The sequence below is a fragment of the Chelonia mydas genome, chromosome 8 (assembly GCF_015237465.2).
Source record: "Chelonia mydas isolate rCheMyd1 chromosome 8, rCheMyd1.pri.v2, whole genome shotgun sequence".
Lineage (NCBI taxonomy): Eukaryota > Metazoa > Chordata > Testudines > Cheloniidae > Chelonia > Chelonia mydas.
In genome coordinates this window covers 106003464-106026051 of record NC_057854.1, presented here as the reverse complement: position 1 = coordinate 106026051, position 22588 = coordinate 106003464, and the positions used below count along the sequence as shown (strand labels likewise).

Sequence of the window (22588 nt, the reverse complement as noted above, 5' to 3'; positions counted from 1 at the left end):
CTATGACCCTCACAACATGGAATCTTGAAGGGTGGTACAGGGTTACTCATTTTCCCCTTGGATGGATTTTTTCATTCCAGCACTGGTGCCTGGGGAATAGCTATTGTGAGTTTTTTACAGTAAACAAAAATTCTTCTGCTCATGGCAGGGAGTGCTGTGTCCAGGTGAAACCCAACAGCAACTCCTGGATTCAACCTCCGTATCAGTATTCAATAGAGAACAAGATGCCATATAAATGGCCAGCTCCATGACATGTTTACAGGCAGAACTGTTCTACAGCCATTCCCAAAGCGAAATGAGACTCAGGCTGCGAGGCTCCTTGGGACCTGACACATAGACAGCAGTGGTCACGCATGGCATAGTACATGGTCTTTATTCAATAATGGGAGGCAGTGCAAAGGGAGGAGGCAGTGCAACCTTCATGGACCTCCTTACACAAAAGCCAGGAGAAGAGTTTTCTCTGAAGCCGTTCAGGTTCTGCATTCGGATGAATGAAGCGTATGGACCCCTCCAGGCCAGACCAGGCGGGAGACAGGCTTTCCCTTGTCTGGGGAGCTCCTACCCCAAGCACGTGGCCACCAGCAGCTCTGCACAAACCCTCCAGCATTGAATAAAACCAGAGGGAGGAGAGAGCCTGGAGCTCACAGGATGGGAGAGCCCACCCAGAAATCTCCCTGTTGGGGATTATGAGTGGACGCTTGCGGGGATTTGACAGGCATGGAAGGAAATCCTGGAGTGGCAATTGGCAGGAAGAATGCTGGTGTTGTGTGGTCAGCCAGGACGAGGCTCCTCCCTGCTCATCTCTGGTATGGATGCATTGAGGCAGATTTGATGTTGGTTTTTATGCCACTGGGTATCTTACCTAGAGAAGAAAAAGGAGTTGTGAAGTCACTTGGTAAGAGAAATCCTCTGTACAGGAGAGCACCACCAAAACATCAGTGCAGAAACAACCCTATTGGGAGCCATCCAGTCCCAACCCAAGGCTCCAGGGCAGGATGGTTAGAACATAAGAACGGCCACACCAGGTCAGACCAATGGTCTATCTAGCTCAGTATGCTGTCTTCCAACAGTGGCCAATGCCAGGTGCTTCAGAGGGAATGAACAGAACAGGGCAATTATCAGGTGATCCTCTCCTGTCATCCAGTTCCAACTTCTGTCCCATCCTAAATAAATCCTTCCCCTCTTCTTCCTGGTTACACCCTCCATCACATGTTTGCAGGCAGGTAGATTTGCTACCATTGCTCATTATTTTGGCCAAGCCATACATTATAATTTGCTCTGCTATAGCACTTTCCATTTCACAAGGATCTCAGAGCATTAATGACTAACACTAAACACTGTCTTCCTCAATGTTAATTTAGAGTTAAGGCTGCTGCTCAAAGGTGTTTTCTATCAATACTATCATTGCACATCCAGGAACTCACCAGTAGGCAGTTATATGCACACTACCCTCAATTAACACCTCCTTCCCCAAACATCATACCCACCACCCCTGGATTCTGTGGCAGCTTCAAGAATAATTTAGAAATTTGAGATTTTTAGTGAATTAAATAGGAGCATGAGTAATTCAATCAGCTCAGCTTTCCTTATGATTTTAATTCAGTTGTTTCTGGGCTGCCCTAAATTCAGTGTTGTGTGCAACAGAATTCTGTATTGACACCACATTGTCATTTCATTGCAGAAGCTGTGGGGGGAAGTGGCAGCTGGGCCTCCCACACCCTAGGAGTGGGAGCATTTGGAGAAACACATTAACTGGAGGTTTCTGCTAACAGGACCAACCATGAAATCGCTAACAGTGCTGACATTTACATTGTCATGGTTCATAATTATCACCCCACTGAGATAAATGAGGCCATTCTACCTCTCTGGGCCATTGTTTCGGGATGTTTGCTGACACTAGCAGACACCACTGCACTGGTTATGCTGGGTTGTATTTCAAAGGATTCCTTCACAACTGTAAGGGCTAGAAATGTGTGTTTTGAATAAAGCTGAGTTTCTGGAGGACACTTACGCATCGCAAATCCATGGGCCTGGATCCTAACACCAAACTTAGCCAGAGCCTGCATCTACATAACTCCCTTCTGCTTTGAGCATCCACAGCACTCACATTCTATTGCTCGGAGTCATGCCCATGGCGTGCCTTACCGCTGACTTCAGCATTTCTGGCTAGTAACCGACATGACAATCGAGGTCCAGACACCCCCCGGAGAGAATGGCAGTGAGCCACTGATTTACAGAACAAGAATACAGTATGCAAAATATACTGAGTAAGATCTTGTATCACAGCTTGTCATGTTCTGAATGTGAAGTCCATAATGAAGTAGGTGTACAGACTGGTTATGAATCTAAGTATTTTTATATATAGAAAACTGTGCTAATAACCGGTACTACAACTTCAACTCCACCTCACAGCAGGGAGGGGCACATCCTAAGGCAAGTGGCTCCATGTAATCATCCATTGTCCAACCCAGGAACAGATAATGATGAATGATGAGAGTTAATAGGGAGACACAGACATCCCCAGCTATCACCTCAAGATGGAATTTCCGCAATCTGAATAACCACACGTCACCATAGTTTTGGGGGGACCCCTTTAAAAAGGAGGCTTTCATCCAGAAACTGAGGGACACCTCTAGGCAGGAAGCTGTCAGTGAATGCCAGATTCCACCCACAGCAGGGCGCACACTGGGCAACTGTTCAGAGACAACAGGCAGCTTCTATTAGCAAAGGGATTTTATCGAACATGGAAATGTAAATCAAGTTTGCGTCTTTATGTTTAGTTTCTGTGTAACTTGTTCGTGCTGGATTCCCTGACTAGTTCATCTCTGAATCTCTGGCTTTTCTCGGAAATCCACTGATGTTCAGCCATCTGAACGGTAGCTGCACAGCATTAAGGACCCCAAGGTTACAGGGCAGGTGGAGACAGAACCCCATACCCACCTGGGTGGTCCCCAAAACCTCACAACAGATCACAGACTTTTCAAGTAAAAACAAATCCATCACTGAGAGAGCTTAACTTCTCTGAGGTGGGAGTTAGGAAGGTGCAGAGGGCGGGGGGTAGGGCCATACCCCCAGGGCGCTCACTCTCTGCTGGGGAGCAAATAGAGACAGAAGACACTAGCCTGCAGACTGCATGCATGGTCCCCAACAGGATGCTGTGCATTCTGACATGCCTGGTTGCAACATGCTGGGAAATGTCTTTATTAAAACAGGATTCTCGGTCATTCCCAGCAGAGTGGATGAGCGTGGTCCAGGAGTGGGCTACCCATGTTAAAGATCCACAGAGATTAGTGCGGCTTGTGCTGAGGTGTGGGAATAAGCTCAGTTGCACTGATGTGAAGCCTCATGTCTAGATTTCCCTTGTACTAGGAGAATATGGGTTCGTTTCACCGTTTGTGTCTCTTTGTTGACTCCAGCTCTGAGTTGTTGTTTAATGGCAGTTTGGATCATATTGTGGGTTAACCTAGATCCCCAAGATATCGCAGTCTACTCAGCTACACCCTGGTGTCCCCCACAACTCCATGAGAGGTCTCCCTCAAAGCCAGGTCTCTCCAGCTCCATGCCACATATGCTCTGCTCTCCCTGCCCTCAGCCCCCATCTTGCCCCAAAGATGTCTCTCTCAAAGCCAGGTCTCCCCAGCTCCATACTGCGTATCCCTCTGCTCTCAGAGCCCGCTCTCCCCGGCAGCACGGTGAACGTGGTGCTTGGGGTAGGACTGCTGGCCTTGATGTCTCTCTCTTCCCCCCCATACACCAAGCACTCTTAGGCATTCTTCTTATTTACCTGGCTGGCCTGCCTGTGACATCTGCACTCCTCCAAGCATTGGCTGCTGTTGGCTGGAAGCACCTGACATCTGGACCTGCTGGATGCCTGAAGCCCCTGCTATGATGGCACCGGCACCTGGCTGACTTGCTTGGACAGGTCCCCCTGAGCCTGGAGGCCTCCGGTTCGACAGCCCTTTTCCAAATGCCACAGCTGCCACCAGTGCATTGGTATCAGCAGGGTTGAAAGTCTGCTTGTTCTGCCGTAAACCTGCAGGGAAAGAGAAGATTTCTGGAGCATTTCAACAGCCAAGTCCATAGGACAGTTCCCAGGAGGCAACCTGGGCTCACTACTGTCCTGCGTCCGTAACAATGAACTTGGCGTGGATACCAGTAGATGAAATAGAATAAGGATGGGCCAGCATGCTAGCGGCATTCAGGAGACCGGGGCTCAATTCCCCCTCAAGGACTCCTTGTGTGACCTTGCGCAAGTCAGTCTCTGTGCCTCAGTTCCTAATTTGTAAAATGGGGACAAAAGCCCTGCCCTGCCTCACCGGGGTGCACGATGGTAAGTTCACTAAAGACCGTGAGGTGCTCAGACACTATGGGACACCTACGATACATCCGTGAGGCTCCATGAAGGCCCCTTGCTCCAAGATGCCATGCTGTGGACTGGCAGGTAGCAATGGAATAAGATGCCCCAGCCTTCCCAGACTGTTGGAAAATCAAACCTACTTTCCAGAACTGAACATACATGGTTTCAGGTAACAGGACCATGCTAGTCCATGTTGGCCACGGATACCAGAAATACCTAAGATCTGTTTTTAAAAACAGGAGGTTTCCTGTACAGATAGAGCACAGAACTTTAGAATTGAGACTCCTTATGGCATACAAAATGGTTATTTGCCTGTTCAGTAACTGCTGCCCTTCAAGATGTGTTGCACATGTCCATTCCCCTTCAGGGTGAGCATGTGTGTTCAAGTGCACCAAAGCCAGAGCTCTTTCCCCCATACCAGTACCCATCAAGCACTGCATGCACTGTCTGCGTGCTTGTGGTGTTAGCCAATGGTATAGACGGGCAGAGCTCTCCTGACCTTCCCTCAGTTCCTTCTTACCGAAAACAGGAAGTTGGAGTCTAAGATAGAGGGGAGGAGGGAGGGTCATGGAATAGATGTGTCAATACAGCTCAAAGAACAACAGTTACAGAACAGGTGAGTAACTGGTTTTTTTTTCTTCTTTAAGTGATTGCTCACGTCCATTCCACTTCAGGTGCAGTGCAGCAAGGAGGAGGGTTTCAGAGTCTATCTGAACAAGAACTGCAATACAACTCGTCCAGATCTGGCATCTTCCCTTGACGCGTGGAAAATAATATGACTTGGGTACATATTTTCACATGTCCAGGTTGCAGCCCTGCAAATGTCACTGATGGGTACCTTACCTAAGGAATGCAGCTGATGCTGCTTGAGCTCTTGTAGAAATGAAGGTTACTCACTTGTAACTGGAGTTCTTCAGGATGAACTCTGCATATTCCCACTCATGGGATATGTTGAGTGATCTGGGGCACGGCTAGCTCTTTATTGAAAAGGCTAGCCAATTTAGTCAATTTTATATATTGTCTTTAGGAAACTACAAAGGTTATTGAAATTTGCAGTGTTAAGAGGAAACCAGACAACAAAGGTGCTGCCATCTGGGAACTGCTTATCCTAAGAGCTTCAATTTCTTAGATCAGTGGAAATTATACCAGAGCTAAAACACAGAATGCAGCTGAGTGAAGCCAACATTTGTTTCCACTTGGGTACATACCTGCTAAACCACACCACACATGCTACAATCCTCTGACAGAGCCTGCTCAGGGAAGAAGCTCAGACAGGCTTCACCAGTTTGGGATACCTGCCCTCCCTTTGATAGTCTGCCCTGAGGTAAGCAGTAGGCACTCATAGCTGTGAACAGTGTTCCCTCTAATTTTTCCCACCCATGTGAGGAATGAATTTTGTTATGTGCACCAATATGGAGGTGACATGTGACACATCACCGCCATATTGGTGCCCATAACAAAATTCATGTGGTGGGGTGGGGCTGAGGGATTCAGTATGTGGGAGGGGGCTCAGGGCTGGGGCACAGGGTTGCGGTGTGGGGTGGGTGAGGGTTCCATCTGGGGCCATGGGCTCTGGCGTGGGGCCGGGGATGAGGGGATTGGAGTGCGGGAGGCAGCTCAGGGCTGGGCAAAAGGTTGGGGTGTGGGGGGTGCGGGCTCTGGGGTGGGGCCAGGGATGAAAGGTTTGGGGTGCAGGCTGCCTCGGGACTGTGGCGAACAGAGAGGACCCCCCCCCAGCTCTCTCCCCACAGCAGCACCTGGGATGGGGGAGAGGGGTGCCTCTCCCCACCGCGGCAGCTCCAGCAGAGCTGGGCTGGGTTGGGTGAAGAGCACCTCTCCCCAGCTGTGGCAGCTCCGGAGGGGCTGGGCCAAGCCGGAGGAGGGGCTCCTCTCCCTGAAAGCTCCGGCAGCGTGGGGCTGGGCTGGGGAAGGGGCTGGATTGGGCGGGGGAGGGACTCCTCTCCACAGCCACTCTGGCGGGGCAGGACTGGACCAGGGGAGGGGCACCTCTCCCCAGCTGCGGCACTTCCGGTGGGCCTGGGCCGGGTGAAGGGCTCCTTTCTCCAGCAGCTCTGGAGGGGCTGGGCTGGGGGATCTGCACCTCCCTAAATAACCAGCTGCATGGCTGCACAGCTTACAGGGAACTTAGGTTGTGAGCCACTTCACACAGCATGACAAAGACTATGTGAGATACAACTGAGGTCGGAATCTGCAGCAGAGATACAGATTAAATTAGTCTTTCTTGGAGATCATGTAGGTGTCTTCGAAGGTGAAGCCAAGAAGTCAGATGATCTTCGTGAAGACTGATGCAAAGAATTAATTTAGTTTCTCTGCAATGGTCTTATCATCCTTTTACTTTGTTGTTTAGCCACAGTGGCACTTTTTTTGTTCTCTTACTAGGTTTTTTAATTTGGGGTACACACTTAAGTTGAGCCTCTATTATGGTGTCTTTAAAAAGTTTCCATGCAGCTTGCAGGGATTTCACTTTTAGCACTGTACCTTTTAATTTCTGTTTAACTAACTTCTCCATTTTTGTGTTGTCCCCCTTTCTTAAATTAAATGCTACAGTGTTGGGCTGCTGTGATGTTTTCCCCACCACAGGGATGTTAAATTTAATTCTATTATGGTCACTATTACCCAGCGGCCCAGCTATATTCACCTCTTGGACCAGATCCTGTGCTCCACTTAGGACTAAACCATGATAGAAAGAACCGGAAGAGATGAAGTGCTCGATTTTGATGGATACTTGGATTCTTTGGCTACTTTGCATTGGTCTCAGGAGGAGGAACAAGCCTTTATAACTATTAAACAAAACTTTGTCTGCAGGCCAAGAAAACCCTACAATTGGCTATTATGTTTTTAGGCTGCGGTTCCTTAGCTAACTTTGGACCCACGCTGAATTCACAATCCAAGGAATCTGATGAATAACCTGAAATGGGAAATCTTTTCCAACTCCAAGATATGTTTCATCTTGGCTTTCTGTTTGTTTGAACTAATGTCCTCAGGTCCAACATGATGTCAGGGGGTTTAAGTCCTCTATCCTGAATTGTCTCAGTAGAGGGCTGTACCTTTCTTGCAATGGGGTCTGAAGGTTTAGCTACTGAATGCTTGGTTGCCTTGGAACTAGAGCTCAGTGCAGAGGTTGATGCCTTTGGCGTAATCAACTTCCTCACTCTGGAAATTCCTGGGGCTGATTCAGACCACCTGTTCTTTCCCTCAGATGATTTTGATACCCCCAATTCCAAAGGGGTAACAGTCAAAACTTCTTGTAATAAGAGGGCTTGAAATCTTTTGTCTCTCCTGCAGGACATGGGGAGTAAATGTGCAACAGACAGCATAACACGAAGAACGAGGCCTTTTCTCTAGGTATTTGAAGCCCCTGGTGTGGGCATCCGAAGCTGGGAAGACCACGGAACATAACGCACATCTTTCAAAGCCATGCTTCTTAATCTTCGGCCCCACCATAGACACCAGTACTCTCATTAGATACTAAAACCTAGATTAATGCTATTCACATATGAACTACTGGCTAACAAACTAAACTTACTAAACTGACTGACTATCCTAAGAGAATAAAAGCACTTATCAAAGCTATTACAGATCCACAAAATCTGGAGAAGGTCCATATCCATCCCACTGCTGCATTTGGAAGGAAATGAGATGGTTGGGTGGTGCTGTCTCTTTGTGCTATTATTTTTGTTTCCCTTTTATCTAAACCAACCTAGTGCTGTGTTTGAATTGAAGTGATTGTTAACTCCAGTTCAAGTAGCAAACTGCAATTTTGTCTCTTTAGAGGAGCAACAAACTTGTCCCCGGAGAGGGCTGGGCAGTTCAGACCAGACGGTGCTTTGGGGCGGTGGTGGTGGTGGGGGCGGGGGTTTGAGGTCACCCTGCAAGTAGTAACCAAGGCCGGGGAAGACCAGGGTGTGGGCTGCTGCGCTGTAGGTGGGCTGCTGGAGTCAGATCGCTGCTACACATCTGCCTTGGTTAGATGGTAAGCCCTCTGAGGCAGAGAAAACCTATATTTGGATCTTGGACAGCACCACTCACAGCATCAGCAAGGAAAAAACAAGAAATAGCAACCTGCATGGAGTGGTGCCAGAATGACATTTCTGATGGGATCAGAACTCACCTGAATGATGCTAGTTTGGATCAATTAGATTTCCCTACAGCACAGAATACCTAATGCCTGGCACACAGGAAATCCATCTCAAACAGTCTGGATTCCTTTCTAAAAAATGGCTCTCCTGGCTCAGCCTCTCCTCCCACCACCCACCCCGAACTCTTCTCCCATAAGGCCCTTCTGCTCTCCTCAGGCCCTATGGTTTGTGTTCTACTTGGCCTCTCAAGCCTTCCCCTTGGACTCTGTACCCCATCTCCACCCCAGTGCCATACCTCCACTCTCAGACTCTCGCTCCTCCTTGCTGATTTTCTCCAGCAGATTTGAGCACATTTTGTTCAAGCTCTGGATCTGTTTCTGCAAAGTGAAAATAATGAGAAAATGCAAGGACATCTCCAGCATGGTACAAGACAGCAAGGTGAGTGTATAAAACCTTTCTCAGCAGCTGTGTGACTGAATGCAGGCATTTAGGGGGCCTGGGTCCAATAAAAGGTTGGCAGGGAACAGCCATGTGAATGACTGTGTACTCTTCATCTCTGCTGATCATACAGCAATCCCTACAGAATGCGATGCACTTTAGGAGGAGGTGGAGCCCAATGGTCTGGGGCAGCTGGAGAAATCACAGAAGGGAAAAGGGAGAAGGGCCTAGAAGAAAAGCAAATTACTACAAGGACAGAATGGCAGGGTGTAGCAACTCTGGAGCGAGACAGAGAAATGGGGAGCCTGCGCCTGTTCTCTGGGTTGAAGGTGGGTGCGGCACCTAGCTGTTCCTCCCCTACCTGTGCCACATCAGAGCTGATTCGAGTTGCATCTGTGATCAGCTGCTTCTCCTGCTCCTCCACCTCAGGGTCGGGCTTGGTACGGAGGTGGTCCGGCACCACCTCATGGCTGAAGACTGGCACACGCCCTTCTGTCTGTCGCTGGAACAATCAGAGAATCCACGCTCAGAGCCCAACCCTCCAGCAGAGCAGTCACACAACTGGAGCAAAGAACACAGGCTAGGAAGCTAGAGCTCTGGCTAACAATTTGCTGTTGAGCGATTTTGATCTACAAAGCATTAAATGGTTTGGGTCCTATCTAACTAGGTTCTTACACTACGCCTGTCCTCATAGTATCCAAACATTCTAGGGACTACCCGAGATCCCTCTTCTCTCCCAAGGCAATGTCTGCCATGACAGTCACATTTAGCTGGGATGCTTGTGCTAACAGCCCCCACATTTCAATATCGGGGGGCCTGGGAGTTCTTAGTTGCGTGTCTTGGACTGTGGAATTTACTTCCCTGTTGGTCAGTTAGCTGAGGACATGATGCAAGATGCAAACTTCTTCTGGAGAGAGCATGGCTGAGGCGAAGTTCCTGGATAGCCAGTGGGGAGGCCTGTCAGTACAGGGGATGCTCTCTCTAGGGGCCTTGGCTGCACAGTGACTGCATTTTCACAAAGTGGAGCAAGGAATACAGACTGTACCAAAGTGCAAGTTCGCAGGTGAAACGATTCCACACAGCAGCTCTGGGATGAGCCACCCCTCCCCCAAACGGTTCATCCCCCTCTTCCTTCTGTGGAAAGGCCGTGCATGTTAAGCATTAGGAGGTTGTAGGTGAGTTGGAGCTATTGCCTGAAGCACATTCCAGCGCTCCATGGGCATCTCTCAGCAGAGCAGAGCTGCCAGGTTCTTACCATGATCTCCTCATCACGGTCTGGAGATAGCACCAGGGGGATGATAACCTGGTTGCGCATTAGGGGTGTCTTCTCATGCTTCAGCACTTTGTTCAGCGTGTTCAACTGGCCTGAGAGCAGTGCAAAGCTGTCCAGTACGGAGGGCCTGGGAAGGGAAAGGGGATGAGTGAGACCTGGGAATGGATGCAGGAGACAGAAAGAGCTCTCTCACAGCTCAGCCTCAGCTCGTCATCCGCTCGTCTCTGCAAAACCCCCAGACCCAGGGGCAGAGCAGGCAGGGGGAGGAAGGGTGGTCTCTGGTATTTGTGAAAGAAGCCTACCTCAAAGGCTCAAAGCAGGGACTAATAACTCCACCTCCCCCTGTATGATGCCATGGGTGGCGCCATTCCCAGCACCGCTGGAAGGGAAAAGGGGGAGGAGGTGCCTGTAGGTTTTAAATTACATGCTATGACAAGATGGCCTTCAGATCTGTCTGCCCACACCACCAGAATTCCAGTGGGAGGCGGGGACTGTGGGAACTGTGGGATAGCTACCCACAGTGCACCACGTCGACATTCGATGCTAGCCTTGGTACTGTGGACGCACTCCACCGAATTCACGCACTTTAGTGGGGACACAGAAGACCGAATGTATAAAATAGCTTCTGAAAATTCGAATAGAATAATTTCGAAATAATTTCATACTGTAGACGTACCCCAAGAAACGTGGAACAAACAATTTACTTATCGTATAGTAAATGTGGGTTTTCAAGATGTCTTCTCCACGTGGGTCCCACTCAAGGTCCTACTCAAGGAGCCATGCACACAGTTTCATGCACGAGGCCCAAGCGCATCTTGAGTAAGATCCACATGGACAAAGATTCAAAGCAACAACTATGAGTTTTACTGCCACACACAGGGTGGGGCTGGGGGGGATGGCCTGGGTAAGCAGTGCAGTCAGGGAGAAAGATATAGTGGCCCTAATCAGGAGCAACAAAAGAATGAGATGGATCTGGTCTCTCTCAGATCTCAGTGCAATTCTGTCCCTGGCTGGGATTAAGGAGCTCAAGGCTCTGTTGAAGTTCCCGATTTAACAAAGATTTGGTATCAAGGAGTTGCAGGCCAGTGCTGAACCAAGGATGGAGCTCAGAACTGAGGATAGATCATACAAATCCTCATACATCCCCGCTGCTAGAACCCCTATGGAGGATGACTCCTGGTAGTGTGGGCAGACAGATCTGAAGGCCATCTCTAGGCAGGGATAAAATCCAACTGGATCTTTCCTTTCAGTGAACTCTCAAAATCTGAGAATGCTGAGAAAGCTGGCTGCACTGAGGCCTGACCAGATCCACCTGTCTATGCCTTTGCATAGTCATTCATAGATTCATAAATTCCAAGGCCAGAAGGGACCATTGTGATCATCTAGTCTGACCTCCTGTATAGCACAGGCCAGAGAACTTCCCCAAAATAATTCCTAGAACACGTCTTCTAGATAAATATCCAATCTCGATTTAAAAATTGCCAGTGACACAGAATTGACCAAGACATTTGGTAAATTTTTTCAATGATTAAATACTCTCACTGTCAAAAATTTACACCTTATTTCCTGTCTGAATTTGGCTAGGTTCAACTTCCAGCCATTGGATCATATTTAACCTTTCTCAGCTAGACTGAAGAGCCCATTATTAAAATATTTTTTTCCCACGTACGTACTTATAGTCTGTAAATCAGCCCTTAACCACCTATTTGTTAAGATAAATAGATTGAGCTATTTTAGTCTATCACTATAAGGCAGGTTTTCTAATCCTTTATTCATTCTTGTGGCTCTTCTCTGACCCCTCTCCAATTTATCAATATCTTTCTTGAATTGTGGGCACTAGAACTAGACATAATATTCCAGCAGCGGTCACAACAGTGAAAAATACTGAGGAAAAATAAACTCTTTTACTCCTATTCGAGATTCCCCTGTGTATTCATCCCAGGATAACATTAGCTCTTTTGGCCACAGTACTGGGAGCTCATGTTCAAACGCTTATCCACCACGACATCCACATTTTTTTCAGAGTCATGGCTTCCCAGGATAGAGTCCCCCATCCTGTAAGTATGACCTACATTCCATTCCCAGATGTATCCATTTAGCTGTATTAAAACACACATTATTTGTTTGTGCCCAGCTTAACCGGGAGATCCAAATCACTCTGAATCAGTGACCTGTCCTCTTCATTATTTACAACTTCCCCTAATTTTTGTGTTATATGCAAACTTTATCAGTAATGTTGTGTTTTCCTCCAGCTCACTGATACAAATGTTAAATAGCATATGGCCAAAAACTAATCCCTGCGAGACACCACTGGAAACACATCCACTTGATGATGATTTACTATTACATTTTGAGACCTATCAGTTAGCCAGTTTTTAATCCATTTAATGTATGCCATGTTAATTTTATATCCTTCTAGTTTTTGTTTTTTTTTCCAGGCAAAATGGTATGCAGTACCAAGTCAAACACCGCACAGAAGTCTATCTATATTATATCAACACGCATCCCTTTATCAACCAAACTTGCAATCTCATCAAATAGAGATATTAAGTTAGTTTGCCAGGATCTGTTTTCCATAAACCCATGTTCGTTGGGATCAGTTACACTGCCTTCCTTTAATTCTTTATCAATCAAGTCCTATATCAGCTGTTCCATTATCCTGCCCATGATTGATGTCCTGGAAATGCTCCTTCCTTTCCTTGGAGGTGGACATTCCTTTCCATAAGGACTCACTCACAAGACAAGGTCACATTTCAGAACACATGCAGCACTGAGCTGTGTAGGGTAATTCTATTCTTTCTAGGGTCTTACACTGTGTCCATCACCATGGCAACGGAATGTGTAAAATGTGGCCATTTTTAGAAGTGGGAAAAGTGGGAAGTTCACCCCCCCCCCGAACTCAGAAACACCAGCGAGGATTGTGGTCAAATTCTCCTATGAAGTTAATCTCTGGGCAAAGACCAAATCTTGAAAATTTCAATCCCGAAGTTGAATTTTCACAGCTGAAAAGTCATGACAGCATATAGGGAGAGATGTGTGTCCCTCAAGTACTTCAATGTTATGGTGATAGGCGCTGCATAAAAACCCTAGAACAAAGACCCAAACCGAGATTTAGAAATCAATTGCAACCCTGGACTAACAAGCAAGGAACCCACCCACATTAGATCAGATAACAGAACCAGACCATTTCTAGAGTGAAGAATATCATGCACAACTATCCCTACATTCCCCAGAAGTTCTCTGGCCTGTGCTATACAAGAGGTCTGACTAGATGATCACAGTGGTTCCTTCTGGCCTTAGAATCTATACAGAGCAAGGGAGGGTCCCCGCTTACTCCATTCATGACTGGTCCTGAAGCACAGTTTGCTCAGGAGCCAACACAAGGAGCAGGCACCTCTGTAGTTTGCACTTCTTCTACAAGGCTTGTGGCTGCTTCTTTGTTCAGAAGATCATCTGCCAAACCCAGTGTGTGGGCACCTCCCCTCCAAAATCACTTGACCGCCATGTGGCAACACCTGCAATTGCTAACATGAAAAGTTAATATTAAGAAAAGATTTTTTGGGTGGGGATTCTTTTCATGGGATTTAGCAGCTGGAAATAAGGACCACGAGTGCAGTCAGGCCTCTGTGAACCGCAGCAAGCAGAACGTAGAGCACATCTTGCAGCACAGGACAGATTAGCCATGACACCCCGCACTCACAAACATGCACACCCTCTTACCAGGTGAGCCGGTCATACTCATTCTCTAGCTTATAGATGAAGCTGACCAAGGAATTCTTCAGGTCAGCCACCTGGCTAATAAGCGCCTCCAGGGACAATTCGAGCTGCTTCTCCTCCCTCTGCAGAAAGTGGGAAAGAGAAGGGTTAGGACAAGGCCTAGTGCTCTCCTCAGCCCCAGAAATGCACAGAGGTCACCAGACACAAACTCATATGCATCGCCCCACTCCCCCTTAGCAGATAGAACAAGACCACTCTTCCAGGAGAGAAACATGCTTGAGATAAAATGTTTGGGGTTTCTTCTGTCACAGTCCCATTTCCCTTTGGCCAGGAACTCAGTCTCGTGCAGCTCACAAGGCAGCTGGTTTCCTGCATTTCCTAAGCACCACTAGACCTGACCCCCATACCCACCTAAGACTCAGGTACCAGCCTCTTTCCCTCACCCTCTGCCTTTGGTCTCTCACTGACCACATGTCATTTCCAGCTGCCACGGAACCTGTAGGCTCCCATGTTTCATCTGCCATTTTTAATTTGCGGCTGGTGCTCTGACACTGTGGTGATTAGTGTCATATAACACCTAGACCCACAAACAGAGTTGACTACTGCCTTTCATCTCAAAGTGTTTCATACCTACATAGAGCCATCTCACTGACATCCTCTGGGATGGAGGGTGGCAGTCAACTGGGGCACAGCATGCCACCTAACAGATGGGTGGGTATCTGCAGCCTAGGAAGCTGGGTCAAACCCTGGACTCTTACGAAAAGTACTCTAGGATCTTGGCTACTATGTTACTTACACAGTAGCAGAGTTGCACAAAATTCTTTATGAAACACAGTTGGACTAAGTCCCTGCCCCACTAATTTACCAGTGTAAACCACAAAGAGAATAATAATACGCCAAGGAGGGTGGGAGAGAGCAACCAAACAATGGGAAGGGAATGCTGATTGGGAAAGCAGATCATGACGCAGTCATTTTACAGGCATCCACCCATGGCTCTCACCACACCCTTCCTGTTTCAGAGCAACCATCCTTCTCCATCCTCAACCCTTCCCCACACTGGGTCCATCTCCCCATCCTGGTTACCATCACCCCTGTACGGTTCCAACCAGCTCTACTCACTCCTCTTCCCATTCCAATCTACCACTCCTCCCACCACCACAAATCCAGATCCCACATCCACATCCTTCTCTGCCACCTCCTCACCTCTGCTGACATTTGCACCAGCCCTGGTCCTCCCTCCATCCCTACCCGCTCCACCTGCCACATACATGCCCACCATCACCTCTGCCCCCTCATGGCACTATTCCCAACCTGACACCCATTCTCCTCCACCCCCATGCCCTTCCCTGTGTCTCTTTGGAACACCACGCCATTTCTAAAAAGATCACAGCCATCCACAGACTCTTCATATCTCCCTCCTACCAGCTCCTGGTTCTCACTGAGACCGGGATCCCTTTGCCTCATCCAGCCTTTGCAGCTCCCCTCTTACTGAGGCCCCTCCTTCTCTTACATTTCCCACCCTGGAACAGACCATAGTGGAAGCGTTGGATGTCTCCTCTCCTGCTCCTACAGCTTCCACCCTCTCCCTCTTCCCCTACCTTGAACAGCACTGTATCTGACTCTTCTCTCCTCTCCCACTCCACGTTGCTCTCATCTACCATCCACTTATCTCCTCCCCATCAGCCTTCCTCTCAGATCTCGACGACTGGCTCTCCTTCCTCTCCTCGCAATCTCCCACATTCATCCTCAATGACTTCAACGTCCACGTTGATAACCCATCCAACCTCTCAGCTGCACATTTGACTGCAGCCCTGGCTCAACTCTTGCACTTGACTCGGACTTCACCAAGCACTGCTCTCTCTAATTGCTGCGTTCCCTCTCTCTCACCATCACCTGCCCTCTTACAGCACCACCCATCAGCCCCTGCCCTGGAACTCACCTTTTCTGTTTGCCTCCAGCCCATCAGTGCTTCTCTGCTCTCAGCCCTCTCCCCCCATTTCTAGGATTGTTGATTCATTCCAGGCTTCACTCGCCTCCACCCTTGATTCTTTTGACCCTCTCTCTCATCACAAGGTCCACCTTGCCAATCCCCCGCCTTGGTCCCTGATTCCTATGGCTGCAATGCCAACTGCCTTTTCATCTTCTCTGACTCAGGCTTTGTCTACACTAGCACTTCTGTTGACAAAACTTTTGTGGGTCGGGATATGAAAAAACACCCCCCCTGACTGACGTAAGTTTTACGGACAAAAGCACCAGTGTGGACAGCACTACATTGGCAGGAGACACTACCGCTGCTCGTTAACTCTGCCAGCGGTCTCCTGCCGGCGTAGAGCGGCTGCACAGGAGCTCTCACACTGGCACAGCTGCAGCGGTCTAGCTGTGCCGCTGGAAGGTCCGTAGTGCAGACGTGGCCCTACTCTCCAAACACATCCCTTCTCCTGCCTTGGGATCTCACCGCTTTGGTTGACAAAATACGATGTAACATTTCCCCTCCCCTCGGCTTGCCTTTCCCTTCACCCTCCCCCACCAACATCTCTCCTTCTGCACAGTCACACATACAGAAGTGTCTCATCTGCTCTCTTCCTCAAACCCCTCCACTTGCTCCAGTGAACCAATCTCCTGATCTCCCTCACTGTCCACTCTGATCCCCACCCTCACTTTTCTCCTTAACCTCTCATTATTCTCAGGCTCTTTCCTCTCTCACAATACAAGCAAGCTTTAGTCTCTCTCATCTTAAAAAAACCAAACCACCTATAACCTCACTTGCCTCTCCAACTACTTCCCCATCTCCTAGCTCATTGAACATGCTGTCTACAGTCACTGTCTGAGCTCTTCTCCTCCAATTCCATTTTAGACCTTCTCCGATCTGGCTTCCACCCCTTGCGCTCCACTGAAATCACTCTCACCAAGTCTCTAACGATCTCTTCCTAGTGAAAGCTCAGAATCAGTCTCCATCCTCATCCTCCTTGACCTGACAACTGCCTATGACACAGTCAACCATACCCTTCTCCTTGAAATCTTGTTCTCCCTTCGTTTCCATGATTTGGACCTCCTCTGGTTCTCCTTCTAAGTCTCTAATCACACCTTCAGTGTGACCTCATCTGCTCTCCAAACTTCTGCCATTTTTCACAGGGCTCTGTCTTGGATCCGCTTTTCTTCTCACCTTATCTTTGGGTAATCTCATCTGCAAACTGAAATTCAACCACCATCTCTATGCAGATGACTCACAGATCTACCTGTCTGCTCTATCCTTGTCAAAATCTGTCTCTCTCATATCTCCTTGTGGATGTTTAGCGGTCAGCTTGAGGTCAACATGGCTAAAACAGAGCTCTTCCTCTTTCTCCCCCATCTCTTCTTGATCACTATGGATCACCCTGTGGACAACGCCACCATCCTGCCTGCCACTTGGGCCTGGAAACCTGGGTCTCATCTTCCACTCGGACCACTCTCTAGGTCCTTACATCCAAGCTCCTTCTAAATCTTGCAGAGTCTTTTTGCTTAACATCTGTCAGAGATGGACTGTCGTATCCCTCCACACAAGTAACATTCTCATCCAGGCTATCACCATTTCACATCACGATTACTGTAGCATCCTTCTCTCTGGCTGTGACAAATGCAATCTTGCCCTGCTCACATTCATTCAAAATGCTGCTGCAAAGATCATTTTTGTAGCCAGTTGTTTGACCATATCACCGCCCTCTTCGCATCTCTCTCCTGGCTCCCTCTTCTCTATTCCATCAAACATAAGCTGCTTGTCTTCACTTTCAAGGCCCTTTGTGGTCTGTCCGCACCTTGCCTATCTGTGGAACTCTTTGCTGGAGGATGTTGTGAAGGCCAAGACTATAAGAGATTCAAAAAACACTAGATAAGTTCATGGAGGACAGGTCCATCAATGGCTATTAGCCAGGATGGGCAGGGATGGTGTCCCTAGCTTCTGTTTGCCAGAAGTTGGGAATGGGTAACAGGGGATGGATCACTTGATGATTCCTTGTTCTGTTCATTCCCTCTGGAGCACTTGGCATTGGCCACTGTTGGAAGACAAGATACCGGGCTAAATGGACCTTTGGTCTAACCTAGTATGGCCGTTCTTATGAAGAAGCTCCCTGTAAACATATGTAAAACTCATTACCCTTTTTCAAACTATCCTTTTCCATAAGGCCTACAAAACACTAGACAACACTTATGCTGTTGGCGCGCAGAGACCATTGCCCAGCATACCAACCAGCCCTGTCTCATTGTGCTCCCCCACGTGTCTGTTGTCTTGTATTTATAATGTAAACTATTTGCAGCAGGGATTGTCTTTTTGTTCTGTGTCAGTACAGCATCTTGCACAGTGGGGTCCTGGCCCATAACTAGACCTCCTAGGCAATACAGTAATCATAGAATATCAGGGTTGGAAGGGACCTCAGAAGATCATCTAGTCCAACCCCCTGCTCAAAGCAGGACCAATCCCCAATTTTTGCCCCAGATCCCTAAATGGCCCCCTCAAGGATTGAACTCACAACCCTGGGTTTAGCAGGCCAATGCTCAAACCACTGAGCTATGCCATCCCCCGCAGGGAATAATAAATAAATAAAGCAGTCTGTTTGACCTATCCCATATTTTGTGACAGGTTTTTGCTTTTTTAAATGATCAGGGATTTCAGTGAAGACCTTGACAGGGATCTTCAATGTTCATGCCAACATGACAAGACTGTATTTTAAATGGCTATGTTCAAGAAGGTTTCACACTCAACTCGATAGTATTTCTCCCTCTGTCACGTTATATCTCTTGAACACCACATTCAATCAATTCCGAAATTTCAGGGTATGTTCTAGGCATTAAGGGTCAGAACCTTATTGATTTGGGGGAAACTGGAAAATGGTGAAAATGGGAGACACAGGAAGCCCCAGCCCACTCTTCAGCACAGCCTCAGTTCCAGGTACCTCTGCAGTTATACAAAGATCAAAGTAGTTTCATAGATTCTAAGACCAGAATGGATAATTGTGATCTAGTCTGATTTTGTGCATAACACAGGTCAGAGAACTGCTCCAAAATAATGTCTAGAGAATACCTTCTAGAAAAACATCCAACCTTGAAGTAAAAACTGAAGCGATGGAAAATTCACCACAACCCTTCACAAGTTGTTCTAATGGTTAGTTACTTTCACTATTTACACCTTATAGCCAGTCTGAATTTGTCTAGCTTCATCTTCCAGACATTGGATCATGATATAACTTTCTCTGCTAGACAAACGGCCAATTATTAAACATCTGTTCTCCACATAGGTACTTATAGACTGTAACCCAGTCACGCCTTAATCTTCTCTTTATTAGGCTAAATAGATAGACCCTCGAGTCTATCACTACAAGGCATCAACTGGATACGGCCATTGTTTTGATTTCAAATACATCACCCTAGTTTCCCCTTGTTAAAAAGACATATGGGTATGCCACGTATTTAGACAACCTTTGTAACAACACACTAAGGAGTGCCTTTACAGCTCTCGGTTTCTAATCCACGCAGACTGCTTACTTCGAAAGAACTGAAAAATATAATCGCCTCTGTCCATGCGGTTTAGGACATGCAGAAGACCTACTCCATTATTTATTACGCTGTCATTTATACTGCCATTTTAGGTCAAAATAGCTTTCTGTGTTTTTGTCCTGGGGGCCTTTTTCTATGGCCTCTCAAAAACCAGAATATTTGTTGGGAGCTGACAACGTGTGTGTGTGATTCAAAGCAGTTGCCCTATTTGCATGGTCAGGCACTAAAATAAGGAAAAGGCAAGCGGATTAACAGGGTGTGTTCTTTTTAATCTGCAGTTACAATATTTTATAATGTAGGATGTAATTTGAAGTTTTATGGTTTGCACAGTGGCCCAAGGCTAAGTCACCGTCCATACACTATGTTTGCTACCCCTGGAAGGATGTTTGCTGATCTTCTTCATAGCTCTTCTCTAAACCCTCCTGGATTTATCAGATCCCTTCTCGAGCTGCAGGCCCCAGATGGGGCAGGGGCTGCTGGCAGCAGGGCCCCAAGGCTGGATGGAGGTGAAGTAACCACTCTGCTCCTATCACAGCCCCCCAGCCATGCCCCGCCCCCGCATCACACACAGCCCCCCCACCATTCCCCCCATCTCAAGCAGCCCCCCAGCCACTCCCCACCCCCGTCTCACATGGCCCCCCGCCCCGCCCCACCTCACACAGCCCCCCAGCCACTCCCCGCCCCCCGCCTCACGCAGCCCCCCAGCCACTCCCCACCCCCATCTCACACGGCCCCCCGCCCCGCCCCATCTCACACAGCCCCCCAGCCACTCCCCGCCCCCCGCCTCACGCAGCCCCCCAGCCACTCCCCACCCCCGTCTCACACGGCACCCCGCCCCGCCCCATCTCACACGGCCCCCCGCCCCCGCCCCCATCTCACACAGCCCCCCAGCCACTCCCTGCCCCCCGTCTCACACGGCCCCCCGCCCCCATCTCACACAGCCCCCCAGCCACTCCCCGCCCCCCGTCTCACACGGCCCTCCGCCCCGACCCAACTCACACAGCCCCCCAGCCACTCCCCCGTCTCACACGGCCCCCCAGCCACTCCCCGCCCCCCGTCTCACGCGGCCCCCCAGCCACTCCCCACCCCCGTCTCACACGGCACCCCGCCCCGCCCCCATCTCACACGGCCCCCCAGCCACTCCCCGCCCCCCGTCTCACACGGCCCCCCAGCCCGCCTCACACAGCCCCCCAGCCACTCCCCGCCCCCCCGCCTCACGCAGCCCCCCCAGCCACTCCCCACCCCCGTCTCACACGGCCCCCCGCCCCCATCTCACACAGCCCCCCAGCCACTCCCCCGCCCCCCCCGTCTCACACGGCCCTCCGCCCCGCCCCCATCTCACACGGCCCCCCAGCCACTCCCCGCCCCCCCGTCTCACACGGCCCCCCACCCCGCCTCACACAGCCCCCCAGCCACTCCCCGCCCCCATCTCACACGGCCCCCCAGCCACTCCCCGCCCCCCGTCTCACACGGCCCTCCGCCCCGACCCAACTCACACAGCCCCCCAGCCACTCCCCGCCCCCCGCCTCACGCAGCCCCCCAGCCACTCCCCACCCCCGTCTCACACGGCCCCCCGCCCCGTCTCACACGGCCCCCCAGCCACTCCCCACCCCCGTCTCACACGGCACCCCGCCCCGCCCCCATCTCACACGGCCCCCCAGCCACTCCCCGCCCCCCGTCTCACACGGCCCCCCACCCCGCCTCACACAGCCCCCCAGCCACTCCCCGCCCCCCGCAGCCCCCCAGCCACTCCCCACCCCCGTCTCACACGGCCCCCCGCCCCCATCTCACACAGCCCCCCAGCCACTCCCCGCCCCCCCCGTCTCACACGGCCCTCCGCCCCGCCCCCATCTCACACGGCCCCCCAGCCACTCCCCGCCCCCCGTCTCACACGGCCCCCCACCCCGCCTCACACAGCCCCCCCAGCCACTCCCCGCCCCCATCTCACACGGCCCCCCAGCCACTCCCCGCCCCCCGTCTCACACGGCCCTCCGCCCCGACCCAACTCACACAGCCCCCCAGCCACTCCCCGCCCCCCGCCTCACGCAGCCCCCCAGCCACTCCCCGCCCCCGTCTCACACGGCACCCCGCCCCGCCCCATCTCACACGGCCCCCCGCCCCGCCCCCATCTCACACAGCCCCCCAGCCACTCCCTGCCCCCCGTCTCACACGGCCCCCCGCCCCCATCTCACACAGCCCCCCAGCCACTCCCCGCCCCCCGTCTCACACGGCCCTCCGCCCCGACCCAACTCACACAGCCCCCCAGCCACTCCCCCGTCTCACACGGCCCCCCAGCCACTCCCCGCCCCCCGTCTCACACGGCCCCCCCAGCCACTCCCCACCCCCGTCTCACACGGCCCCCCGCCCCGCCCCATCTCACACAGCCCCCCAGCCACTCCCCGCCCCCCGTCTCACACGGCCCCCCAGCCCGCCTCACACAGCCCCCCAGCCACTCCCCGCCCCCCGCCTCACGCAGCCCCCCAGCCACTCCCCACCCCCGTCTCACACGGCCCCCCGCCCCCATCTCACACAGCCCCCCAGCCACTCCCCGCCCCCCGTCTCACACGGCACCCCGCCCCGCCCCCATCTCACACAGCCCCCCAGCCACTCCCCACCCCCGTCTCACACGGCACCCCGCCCCGCCCCCATCTCACACGGCCCCCCAGCCACTCCCCGCCCCCCGTCTCACACGGCCCCCCAGCCACTCCCCGCCCCCCGCAGCCCCCCAGCCACTCCCCGCCTCACACGGCCCCCCAGCCACTCCCCGCCCCCCGCCTCACACAGCCACGCCCCGCCCCCCGAGGCCGGGCTGCCCCCCGCGGACTCCGGGCCCGCGGCCGCCTGGGGCGGGCACCAGCCCCCGCCTGAGACCCGCCCCCAGCGCCCCGCGCACCTGCATGGCGGCGCCGGCGGCTCCTCGCTCCGCGCGGGGGGCCTGGCTCGGCTCCCTTCCGCTTCCGGGTCGCGGGGGGGTCACGGCCGGGGCGGACATGGCGGCCGCCGAGCGAGGGGCCTCTGAGGTACCCCCCCCGGCTCCCCGCCCGCCGCGCCCCTGCGGGCCATGGGGGGGGGCCTGGCGGGGGGCGGGGGCAGGGGCAGGGGAAGGGGCCGGGCCGGGCCGGGCCTGGCGCTGGGCTGGGGGGCAGGGGAAGGGGCCGGGCCGGGCCTGGCGCTGGG

General features: G+C 51.4%; 2 protein-coding genes across 17 annotated transcripts in view; one reads left to right on the top strand and one right to left on the bottom strand.

The window, feature by feature from the left end:
• Window positions 1-357: 357 nt before the first annotated feature.
• Window positions 358-22373, bottom strand: MED8 (mediator complex subunit 8). Of its 3 annotated transcripts, none has more exons than XM_027823964.3 (7): window positions 17520-17658; window positions 13889-14007; window positions 10151-10295; window positions 9257-9397; window positions 8753-8834; window positions 3785-4033; window positions 358-862 (listed from the first exon to the last, which is right to left on the bottom strand). In XM_027823964.3, the coding sequence occupies exons 1-7, from the start codon at window positions 17523-17525 to the stop codon at window positions 798-800; spliced, it is 807 nt and encodes a 268-aa protein (XP_027679765.1). In that variant the 5' UTR covers window positions 17526-17658; the 3' UTR covers window positions 358-797. The 3 variants fall into 3 exon arrangements, with proteins under 3 accessions (XP_027679765.1, XP_037763536.1, XP_037763537.1); XM_037907608.2 differs by lacking the exon at window positions 17520-17658 and adding an exon at window positions 16889-17072; XM_037907609.2 differs by lacking the exons at window positions 13889-14007; window positions 17520-17658 and adding an exon at window positions 22305-22373.
• SZT2 (SZT2 subunit of KICSTOR complex) overlaps window positions 22309-22588 on the top strand; it is a 70343-nt gene continuing 70063 nt past the window's right edge. For all 14 annotated transcript variants that reach the window (XR_005226575.2, XR_005226576.2, XM_043552562.1 and 11 more), the window contains exon 1: window positions 22309-22431. Coding sequence is in view for 12 of the 14 variants with exons in the window: in XM_043552562.1 (XP_043408497.1) it covers window positions 22309-22431 (123 nt within the window). In the remaining 2 variants the exon portion in view is untranslated. The remainder of the gene's footprint in view (window positions 22432-22588) is intronic.

What these genes read in the sequence shown, in the direction of transcription:
- MED8 (XM_027823964.3), bottom strand. An exon ending in TCAGCTCTGATGTGGCACAG is followed by an intron (nt 8,835 to 9,256) that starts GTAGGGGAGGAA and finishes TTCACTTTGCAG; the next exon opens with AAACAGATCCAGAGCTTGAA. An exon ending in GTCACAGGCAGGCCAGCCAG is followed by an intron (nt 863 to 3,784) that starts GTAAATAAGAAG and finishes TTTCTTCTCTAG; the next exon opens with GTAAGATACCCAGTGGCATA.